This window comes from Hyaena hyaena, unplaced genomic scaffold (genome assembly GCF_003009895.1).
Source record: "Hyaena hyaena isolate Hyena2069 unplaced genomic scaffold, ASM300989v1 scaffold_215, whole genome shotgun sequence".
NCBI classification, from domain to species: Eukaryota; Metazoa; Chordata; class Mammalia; order Carnivora; family Hyaenidae; genus Hyaena; species Hyaena hyaena.
Window position 1 is genome coordinate 701,090 of NW_024080846.1, and position 12,031 is coordinate 713,120.

The following is a 12,031-nucleotide window of genomic DNA, read 5'->3' on the forward strand; positions in this document are numbered from 1 at the left end:
CTTGGAAGTCTTTTAAAGTTCTCTCTACCATCTTTCTCAGTTAAAAAAAGATAAAAATGAAAAAAAAATTCTATGACCATAAGTCTTGGAAGTATTAACATTTTTGCTTCTGGAGAACTAATCAGTATAACTAACTAATGCACAATTTATCCCCAAAATATTACAACTTTTGATGTACTATCAAATGCAAAAGTTTTGACTTTTGTATTGATTGCATTTTGTTGAGTCAATTATTTGACCCTTTTGCAGTATGATACACGCAACTTTTCTGAATCAGATCAAAAGGTACATTTTTCATGGTTCTTGTTGCCTGCTTTAGCAGCATTTGAAAGTGGATAATTTACACACTTGTAAGAGATGAAAAATAAATCAGAGGACAAATCATTTTTTGTTTATTTTTAATCTTAAGCCATGTACCCAAGTTTTTGGTCCAAACTGTGTAAAATAAGTTAAACCTAAGATGCATTCTGTTAACCAATGAATACATGTTTCTGTAATCATGGTTATGCTGAAATAGTTTTAAAAAGCATCTCATCACAACCAGAGGGGTCTGGGTGCTTGGTTTTCTGTTTCTCAATTCATACGGTCAGGGATAAATATTTATTGCTAGAAGGAAATAAGGGTCTGCATGAATTTTATTCCTGCTTTTCATTTTTAAATTATAAATCAATGCAGAGATTTATATATTTAAGCCTATTTATATAAATAAGTGAAACAGAAAAAAGTTTTGTAATGGAAATGTCTCTTAATTCTTTGAAACTCTTTCCAAGTTATATACCAAAGAAATCTATAATCAAATATTAGTTTTTAAATTGATATGTAAGTGACATATAACATGGTGTCGAAGGTAATTTTCAATAATCTATCAGGTGACATCTCAGGTTCTCCTACCTTGTTGAAAGCAAGGAACTGGAAAACCATTTGACTTTTAAAAGAAGTTCTTATACTCCTTCACTTTCTTAAAATATACACCAATATTTCAAATCTGCCCTTTGGTGTCCCAGACATTTCACACCCAGTGAAAATGCACCTTAGTAAGGTTTAGAATGAGAGAAAACTTTACCCAAAAGAAGTGGGAAAAGGGTAATATGAGGGAGGTTCCTCTGTTCTCAGAAGCTTTCTCAGGTCACTGTGGGAAGTTAAGGTTCTGGCAATTGGTTTCCTCAAAGCTAGATACTCAGACACCCACTGGAAACTCTTCATCAACCTGCCCCCCACTCCCCCTGAAGGATACAAACAACCACTTTGGGGACCACTGGTCTAAGAGACATCCTGGTGATAGGCACGGACTCACCTGAGAACACCCATCCAAAGCAAGAGTCTGTGTTTCATATTTCTTCACCTTACAGCCACTCCTGGAAAGGAGAAACAAAAACAAAAAACAAAAACAGGCCATTTTGGAATCACATTGGCAACTTCCAAGCTATGAGATGGAGCAAAGACAGCAATGTGTGCGGAGAGAAGCGAAAGCATACAGCACCACACGAGTTCTACATCTACACATGTGAGAGGAGGACCCCTTTTTATGTCTCTGAATTTTTCTCCCAAGAGACAAGGCAAGCAATGAAGTATAGCTCAGCTCACTCTCTGAAAAGACCTCCTCACGTGCTTCTGTGGATGTTAAACACCAGGACTCTAACCCCTACAGGTTCTGATTACATGCTACCAAGCCTTTCGGAGGTAGCCTTAGCACTAGAGATATTCAATTCATCTGATCCCTACTCACTCGGCTTTGACATTCATTAGAAAAATTACCACGCTGGACCAGATTCTTTAAAAAAGTTCTTTATTGCACTAGAAGCCACATAGGTCTGATATGACAGTTCCACACCTGTGAGCTGACAGAGAAGAACTGTGGTCAACAGAAAGTACAAAAATAAAACTATTTGCGTGCATTGTTACCATTCCTATGAAGCAGTAAGAGGGAAAGCAAATGTCAAGTATTTGTGCTAAGACAGGAACTGGGGAAAACTCAAACCACCTGTTAGTTTTTAACTAGCACATAATTTATGATCCAAAGATTAGTTCAGATTCTGTTCTGTTTTAATCAACTTAAAATTTCCAGTAAAAATGCCACTCTGACAAAGTAAAGTTACAACTTTTTCTTCTTCTGCAGAGGGGACAGGGCTGGGGGGGAGGAGGGGAAGACGAGCATATGAAGTTCCCAGAATGTGCACGACCATTATTTAGTTTCTGGTTTTCTTTCCTAATGCTCTTACTAAACGCCACCCCCTGCCACCAAAGCACCAAATTTGAGTTGCCTCTGAAATTTACCCCCTGCTCCGAGCCAGCAACCTTATCCGAGCAAAGAAGTCCATTATTTCCAACAATAGCAGAGCAGTCAGTCCCTGCGACCACTGTCGGGATGACGTGGGGGCCAAGCCAGCACGCATTACCAAAGCGCCACATGAGGCGTGCCGAGCCAGGGAGCGCAAGCTCTCGCACCTAAGGTGGAAGGCTGGTCTCCACTCCGTTAGGTACAGACGTTTGCAAGGCTAAGCTGACTCATGAAGTGGCAAATGAAATGCAAAAAAAAAAGTCATCAGAAGGTCAAACTCAGAAACAGAAGCCAACATGCTATGGAGAGATGGTCCAGGGAGGGGACGTGCCAACGGTCCTAGGGACGAACAGAAACGGCAGGGGTACTTACAACAGAAAACAGAGAAATTTCACTTGTTCAGTAGTCCTGATGCACCAACAAAATTAGAGACAGGAAAGAGACAGACAGATGGAGAAAAAAATCATGTAAAGCCTGGAATATTTATCTGTAGTCTGACAGATGTAAAGGCTGCAAAATTCTTTCTATGAGGTGAGACACAAATAAAAATGTCATATTCATGAATGTTACCGCTGGTGAGCAAATGATTATCAGGAACCTCTCTCTCTAAAGCAGTAAGAGTGGTAGAAACACTCAGAAATGCCTCATATTCAAATTTATAGAGGAAAAGTAAATTTTCAAATATTTGTGACTATATAAAACCAACATTTCACTACTGAGAACATTTAAATGTCTCGTCACCCAGATTAAAGGCAATGCATGAATACAATAATAGGGGACACTGTATCCACTCGTAACCACTGTAGGTATGTATCACCAAAGAAGCCTAAAATGGTTTTATGTTAACTTATCTTATTTGATTCACAAAGTACCAATCGTAGATAGTATGATATCTCCACTTCACAAGAGGAGAATCTGAGATGCCAATTACACGCATCTTTTAAAAAAATCACACAAAGGGACCTGTTAACAGAACTTCTAACTCCCCACTCGCTTCTCCTTCCAGTCCTTCCTCACCAAGGAAGGCATTTTCTAAACAAAGCCCGAGTTACAGAAGAGGTCATGCACCCTCTCGTTTGGAAAGAACAAGGAGAGAAGAGGTTTGGCTGTGTAAGAGTCAAAAAAAAAATCCATAAGGTATATTAAATCAGGAAGTTGACTCACTAAGAACAACAGGAAGAAAATGCTACTGGGTGAAGGCGGAAGGACTGAGAGAGTACTTTCTGCTACTGAAAATTAGGTGTATGATAAACTTGCCTCCCTCTGGTCCAGATTTAGTCTTCTCTAACATGAATGTGCTGGCTACACAGCTTCAACATGCAACTGAAAGGCTCCCAGGACGCCTTACTAATTTTGCTAGCCAGAAGCACCCCACAGGAAGCACCAAGGCAACAAGGTGGCCAACGCATACCCCGAGCACTGTCTAGACAGGCAACTAACCTTAGCCACAGAAGAGCACTTGGAGGGCCCCCGACCAATAGTATTTTTCAGCAACCATTTAACTGCTCATATATAACCAAAGAACAAAGCAAGAGCTACTGATGACATTTCATTCACCTTAGGCATTCTAGGGTTGCTGAAGAAAGGATTTCTCATGGTTTGAGCTTCTTGGTCCTGATACTTTCTGCTCTTTAAACGTTTCTCTCTAGTATAATTCATCACGCCACACTAGCATACTCCCTTAGGTCACAGTAAAGCTGAACATTATTTCCCTGACTCATCTATGGTGACAACTGAAAATAATAGTACTTCTTCTCATCCTCCCTTTTCACATTGCATCCTCCATGTCATTGGTCCTACTTATTTTTGGTAAAATGTCACAGGGTCACAAAAGGATGTATTGTCATCAACTCAAGGACTATGAAAAAGTAACCCTGTAACAAATTTAAACTGAAACTTTACATGGAATACGGCTCAATCACTCTGGGAACTCCAAGGATCTTGCAAAAGTGGTTATGGAGTTCCCAGGAAAAAAGGGGGCAGGGGGAGACAACACACAACCAAAGACTAATTTAGTGAGATTTACAAGAATGTTTGAAATATTCTTGCTTCTTACTGGAAATTTACCTCCTTACTGATGGGGGCCAGAAGCTAAACATGGAGGCATAAGAATTCTTAGCAACTTTTCGTGGTATGTTTGTTTCCAACAAAAGTCACAGCTTTCTGTTTTAAGTGAAAGACTTCATTTTCCTTTTATCCACAGAGAATCTGAAGATGGTGGCTAGCACTGACACTTGAATTCTGTATATAAAGCCATTCCTGACAGCCCGGATAGGATTCTGAAAACCATCAAATCTCTGTGTGTTGTACACTTTTTTCTTTTTAATAGGAAAAATGTACCCAAGGTGTGGAGGTGGAAGAGGTCAGCTTAATAAGCTGAGGATTCAGAAACAAAGCAGACACCTGCAGAGGGAAAACTCTGGCACGTCTAATTGTACCCCAGAGTTAAGCAAAACAGTGAGGGCTACAGCATAAGGCTATATATAAGCTGTGTGTCTGCCCTGATGCACCTCAAAGGTCACTTCAGTTCACCAAAACCAAAAGCAGCCAGCTGTCAAACTCAGAGAGTACACAGAACACAACACCCACACCCGTCATCACTCACGTTATTAAACGCGACTTTGCCTTCTTGGGTGATTCTAAGATTTCATTAATATGATTACCGGCGGGAGAACAAAAGTCACTGCTCACTAAAGCTGTAGTTGGTTTAAAGGGATCCATGGATTCGTCAAGGTGGTAGGAGCCCTTAGAGGAGAGAGGGGGGGCGTTCTGCAGAGCGGAGTGGCCCCCAAAGGGACTGAAGTTGGGGTTATCCCACTGGCTGGGAGCCAGCTTAGTGGATGCCTGGGAGGGAGGAGTGGTGTCTGCAGCTGGGTCAGCAGGCTGGTCCCCACCTTTGGCGCCTACTGGCTTACTGACGCTATCTTTCTGTACCTTGGGAGGCAGTTTGCTACCCAGTTTCCTGCCAAGTTTCCTCGGAAGGCCTTTCCTGGACTCTACATTGTCTACATCTTCTGTGAAATCAAACTCGAGTTTCAGAGGTGAGTTTCTGGACTCCTCCAGCAGCTCAACTCCTGAGTCGTTGGTGTCACTGCCCAGAGCGCTCGAGGTCTCCTTAGTGTCAGGGGGAGGTTTCTGGATCCTGGCGCCTCCTAGCAAAGGATTTGTGTTCCCATCCATGTCATCAGCGCAGAACTGACAGGATGCCTGGGAGAGAGGGGAGACCTCCGGGACAGTATCGGCTTCTAAGAATTCGCCAATTGTCTTCTTCCTCAGAGAGACAGGTTTGGGCTTTGGTAGCTTGCTTCTGCTGGGAACGGGCTCTGGACAGGAGGTGCCAGCCTGCAGGTCAGCTTCTGTGGAGGCCTCCAGGGTCACCCCCATGGTGCCTTCTGTCATTGCCTTGTCCGGGATGGCTTCCGGTGTGCTGGAGGGCAAAGCCTCGCCCGAGACCACAGTTAGACAGCCATAAGCTACCTTTGTTCCTCGAGCTGCCAGGGCGTCCGGGGAATTCTTGGTTTCTATCGAAAATGGCCTCACTACTGAAATTTTGCTACTCTCGTGTTCAGGTTCTTCTTTGAAATCCTTGACCGAGTGCGAAGCAATAGCCTGCTTTGATACTTCATTTTCTGGGGGTCTAGAACAAGTCTCAGATGAACATTTTTCAACCACTTCTGCTACTAGCTGTTCATCAAGTTCTTGTGATTCTAAAACAAAACACAAAAGCCATCTATTAAAGACTTATCTTTTTAGCACTGGTAATTACTCTCTACTAGCTGAATCCATCCAGACAAGCAGCAAATTCCTCCCTCTTTAAGAGCTTCTCTTAAGAATCTCTAAGGGTCAGCAAGGTCACCAGAGCAGCCTGGACAGTTGGTATTATACTCTAAAATCAATCTCCCTACCCCAAAACATATACGTGTTTTACCCAAGTTATACACATAATAATTATACCGAATAGAGCTATTGAGGAAAAGGTTAAATAGAATGTGAGACTATTGCAAAGCGTGGTAATATGATGTCAACATTCTACAGGTTAAAGTAACAGGTCTGGAAAAAGCTTGAGACCCTGCCAGCTAGAAAGAGGGGTCAGGTCTGGCATCCACACAGTTCCCAGGGCCTGCCTGACAGCTTCAGGGTCTAAATGCTACACAGTTCGCAGATTTTAATCTTTGGATGTTAAAAACAAGTATTCTTTCTTCCCCAGATTACAGTTTAAATACTTGAACTGTTTCAAAGTTAAATGAAAAACCCGTCATGGCCTGCTCAGAGTAACTTCTCTGTAGACTTAAAAAACTGAAAGAACCAAATAAAAAACCTAATTTGAAAAAGCAGATACAGGGGCACCTGGGTGGCTCAGTCATTATCGATCTGACTTCGGCTCAGGTCATTATCTCACGGTTTGTGAGTTTGAGACCCACATTGGGCTTTGTGCTGACAGCTCAGAACCTGCTTCAGCTCTTCTGTCTCCCTCTCTCTCTGTACCTGCTGGCTCACGCTCTCAATCTCTTTCAAAAATAAATAAACGTTAACCAAAAAAAAAAAAAAAGAAAAAAAGAAAGAAAGAAAAAGCAGATACGGAAATGGCTTTAAAAAAAAAAAACAGCCCTAGGGTGGCTGGCTGGTTCAATCTATAGAGCATGCAAATACTGATCTTGGGGTCATGAGTTCAAGCCCCACGTTAGGTACAGAGATTACTTGAAAAAAGAAAAACCAACTGGATTTAATAAAACTTAAAAAAAAATTGATGTTATTTAAAAGCAACAACAACCACCAAATAGTCCTTACTTTACTAAGACATAAGTCATACAATAATAAAGTTATTTTTTCTTTAGAAGCTCTGTCTGTAAGCTGGGCCAGGTATTTTCTCCAAGCACCTGTGAAAACTAAAGGTCCCTTATAATCTGGGTCTTAATAGAAGAAATGTTACAATTAGGAAGGTGTAAGTGAGGGTACTAAGACAGTACTTTCCTCACTAGTTATCTGAAATAGCAATCAAATAGCAGCAGCAAAAATCAAATAAATTGGTATTATCACAGTATCATGGTGATTTTAAAGGAAACTCAGAGGGGCACCAGGTTGGCTCAGCTGGTCAAGATGGTTAACCAACCTTGGCTCAGGTCATGATCTCATGGGTTCCTGAGTTCAAGCCCTATAGCAGGCTCCCCATTGACAGTGCAGAACATGCTTGGGATTCTCTCTCTCCCTCTCTCCCTCTCTGGCCCTCCCCTGCTAGAACTCTCAAGGTCACTCTCTCTCTCTCTCTCTCTCTCTCTCAAAAGAAACAAACTCAGAGACAACCCTCTAATCCTACTTCCTAACCCTAATTCTAATCCAGTATCAAAAAAGTGAGCACCACAGCAAGAATTTTTTTAAACCACTCACACATATTTTCCCACGACTCCTTTATGACTAGAATTAGGTAGGCAGTGGCTTACAAACTGTATTCTGCACAGATGCTTCAGATATTCTACCAACATCCAATGTAAGTTTTGTTTTCAAGTACACATTTAACTATTATTAATACTGTAATTTTGAAAAAGCTCTCAACATATGGTATCTGGGATTTGCTTTAACATATTTCAAAAGAGTTTCTTTTTAAAAACAGTAAATGTGGCAGAATTGTGATAACTGTTGAATCTGGGGATGGGTATATGGGAGTTTTCACTGTGCTACTTTCTCTGCTGTACAGTCATGAAAAGCTTCAAAATGAAAAGATTTTAAACTCAACTGCATTACACACAAAATTTTAACAAGAATGTTTTAAAGTGTACCAAAAATGTAACGTGCATGTGTGTGCAGATTTTTCTATTTATATATCTGAACTGTTATATATTACAGTTATATGTTATTATATAAATACAGATATTTAGATATCTGAACTGTTATGAATTCTGTGCTGATGGGGAAAGGGTAGATGAGCAGCAATGAAAACATACCACCAGAAACCCAGGGCTGAAGAGATTTACGTGTGTCCAGATGCTGTGGGGTCAGGGAGAAGCCAGGCCAGGTCTGAACACTGCTGCTCATACCCTAGCATCCAGTCAGTTATAGAAAATGGAATCCTGACTCTTATCTAAGTACAGACAGTTATCACTTAAGTTTTGGTGCTTACTGTGAGCTTTTTAGATTCAACATGTATGGTACAATAAAAATATGCATTTGTTCTTTGTCCTTGGTTCCTAACACAGATCTAAACTCTTAGAATCTTGGGAGTGATTTTGTATGTTCCTGAGCTGACTAGTGGCCCCTAGGTAGCTTCAGGATGGGGGCTTTCACCAGAAAGGCCAAGTGGTGGACAGTGTTAGAACTTTCAGCCCCACCCCACCCTCACCTCAGGGGAGCAGGGAAGCAGGAAGTGAAGTCAAATCACCAATAGCCAGTGGTTTAATCAACCATGCCAACGTATGGGTAAAATCCCCTAAACTATGGTGTTCGGGAGCTTACAGGTTGATGACCTTCTCAAAGTGCTGGAAAGGTGTATACCCAGGGAGAAGAGGGCATGGACTCTCTGCACCTTCACCTCACTTTGTCCTTCGTACCCTGAGTTCTATGAGTTGTTAAAGCAAATTATCAAGCCTGAAGGAGGGCTGTGGGAGCTCCCAAAATTAGAGCCAGTTGGTCAGCAGTACTGAACTATCTATACTTGCAGCTGGCATCTGAATGAAGGGGAGGGGCAGTGTTCGGGGAACAAGCACTTAATTTGTGGGGTCTGCAGAAACCATGGATAGTTAGTGTCAGAATTAACTGAATTACTGATGCCAAGTTGGTGTGAGAGAATCTATCTGAGAACACATGAAACAAGAAATTTGCCTTAAATCAATGAATATTCAATTGAGACAGCCACAAAGGCGTCTGAGAGTTTTTAAAATATTATTACACACTGCAATATACTTTCCACCAAGAAAATTTAAACTCATGAGGAACAGCTTCACTTACTCTCTAAATTTTACATCAGCAAAATTAAGAAGTTAGACAAATTGTTGGATGTTGTTAGTAACTCAACTTTGAAACACAAATTTCCTCCTGCTCCTCTTTCTGGCTTCTGGGACAGTTTAACAAAAGCATATTTTCAGGTACTAAGTATTTCAAATTATCATTTGTCACTACTGACTTGCGTAAATCAAGGTTTCCTCAATAACACAGAATCCAGACACTACTGAAATGCAAGGAGTTAGACTCCAATTTAGTTATTTTGTATGTTTCCATTTCATAAATTGGGAGGGGAAGGGGAGTGATGGGCATGGAGGAAGGCACTTGTGGGGATGAGTACTGGGTGTTATATGGAAACCAACTTGACAATCAACTATTTAAAAAATAAAAAAATAAAAACAAAGTTTTTTTTAAATATTTTTTACTATTTATTTCTAGGAGAGAGAGAGAGAGAGACAGCGTGAGCAGGGGAGGGTCAGAGAGAGGGAGTCACAGACTGAAACAGCCTCCAGGCTCTGAGCTGGCAGTTAGCACAGAGCCCGACGCGGGGCTCGAACCCACGAACCGCGAGATCATGACCTAAGTGAAAGTCGGATGCTTAACCGACTAAGCCACCCAGGCGCCCCAATAAAAACAAAGTTTATGGAAAAAAAAAGTTCTCATCAGGGGCGCCTGGGTGTCTCAGACGGTTAAGCGACCAACTTCGGCTCAGGTCATGATCTCACGGTTTGTGGGTTCGAGCCCCACATCGGGCTCTGTGCTGACAGCTAGCTCAGAGCCCGGAGACTGCTTCAGATTATGTATCTCCCTCTCTCTCTGACCCTCCCCTGCTCACACTGTCTCTCTCTCTCTCTTTCAGAAATAAAAGCATTTAAAAATATTTTTAAAAAGTTCTCATCATAAGAAAAAAAACTTGAGGGGTGCCTGGGTGGCTCAGTTGGTTGAACGTCCGGCTCTTGATTTCAGCTCAGTTCATGATTCCAGGGTCAAGGGGTTGAGCCCTGAGACAGGCGCTGTGAGCTGAGTGTGGAGCCTGCTTGGGATTCTCTCTCTCTCTCTCTGTCTCTCTCTCTCTCTCTCTCTCAAGAAGAAAAAAAAAACCCGAAAGCACGAATAACAAAATCTTGAAACTATGTGTGGTGACAGATGTTAACTGGACTTACTGTGGTGATCATTTTGCAAAATATACAGATACTGAATTGTTACATTATACACCTGAAGCTAATGTATCAGTTATACCTCAATTAAAAGAAACCTGAATTTTAACCATCTCTGTAAATGAGATATTATTAATAATGACATCATAGTTATATATAAGTGTCCAAATATTTTAGGGATGCATATCGATGCATTTATGACACGATACCTGGAATTTGCTTCTTTTAAGCAACAAAAGAAAAAAAGGGGGAATGTTGGTAATTGTTTAATCTCAGCAGTGGGCATATGGAGGTTTACTTTCCTGTGTGGTGTTGGGAGCAGATCACAATAAAAATCTGTTACCTAATTTCTCTCCCGATGTCTTCTCCTTGCCACTGACTTAGCAGCCACCTCCAGTCTCCCTTCTGGGATCCCTGAGCCCCACACCCCAGTCCTCTGTCCTTTCCCACAAACTTGAGAGAATGTGAGGGTGTGAGGGGAGGGCGAGATTATATACAGGAGAGTACAGTGTGACCCCCACCTACCCACTTCTTGGAACCTCTTCTCGCTGTTTCACAGATGCCTCACCATCAACCCCACGCCTCCCAAAGGCCAAGGCAAAAGCTTTAAGAGTCACCTTTCACTGACTTCTGTCCTCACTCTTGGTTTCAGCCCTAATCTTCTCTGTGAGAAAAGGGCAGGCAGGGCCTTCCCCTGTTCCCCCACACCCGTGTGCTCCTTTTAGATCCTCCCCCCTCACCCCCATCTCCAGGTTGAGAACTAGAGAGAGGGAGAGCACCTCACAGTGTGCAGGGACAGGGCAGGCAGCCTGCAACCAGGGAGGGAAGAACAAAGAAGCAGCATATCAGTGTTCACACAGAAGTTCTATGGCTGCCCAGCCCAGCCCACAGCTCTGAGGATTAAGGACTTTCATCAGCTGCATCCTGAAGCCAGCCAGCCACCCATTGGTGGAATGAGGAAGGAGGACGTTAGCCTGAGCAGACAGCTGATGGAGCCCCGCCTGGGAGACACCACCCGGGTGCAGGCGAATCAACATGCCCAGGGGTGCACCTAGTCCCTGAGGACCCCACCTGGGGCCAGTATCTTCAGTCACCACTAGAGACCACTGCCGGGTGGAACAGAGTGGGTGGGAGAGGACTGCTCATTGTCTTAAACCAGTTTTGGGAGCTGTCAGGATGTGAAACAAGAAAAACAAACCACGAAACTCAAAAAGGTAGGTTTGGGTAAGATCTGATTTGCATTTACACTGAATCAGCCCAGTCTCCCAGTGCCCGCTGAGCCTGCACAGCCAGTGCGGCCCTAGGAGAGAAGGCACACTCCCGGTGCCACAGAGCGAAAGTTCACCGCCCTTCCCGGCAGGCTCTGCTTCTCAATCTTCCATCAGTTAAGAGCTCAAGCCACAGCAGCCAGTGCTGGCTTTTCATCTGCAAACACTGTTATGTAACTGCCCTACCTCTATTCGTCCCTCTATTTTTACAAATTTCCTGTATTCCTCTAAAAGCCTTCCTCCAGGGTGTGCTGAGATGCTCTCTCCCTGAAACGAGTTTGAGGAGTCGGGATGAGTCTGACAAGCACTGCGTCCGCCTGGCGGCTTCGATAAGAGATTAGATCAGTAGGATGAATTCAAAGCAAACACAGAGGAAATCCAAAAATAGACCAACA

General features: G+C 42.6%; 1 protein-coding gene across 6 annotated transcripts in view; it reads right to left on the minus strand.

Moving 5' to 3' along the window:
• Window positions 1-12,031, minus strand: part of TACC1 (transforming acidic coiled-coil containing protein 1) — a 124,410-nt gene that overhangs the window by 26,244 nt on the left and 86,135 nt on the right. For 4 of the 6 annotated variants that reach the window (XM_039242561.1, XM_039242563.1, XM_039242564.1 and 1 more), the window contains 2 exons: window positions 4,884-5,985; window positions 1,295-1,355 (listed from right to left, as the gene is read on the minus strand). In XM_039242561.1, coding sequence (XP_039098492.1) covers window positions 1,295-1,355; window positions 4,884-5,985 — 1,163 coding nt within the window. The remainder of the gene's footprint in view (window positions 1-1,294; window positions 1,356-4,883; window positions 5,986-12,031) is intronic. The other 2 variants (XM_039242567.1, XM_039242565.1) reach the window with 1 other exon arrangement.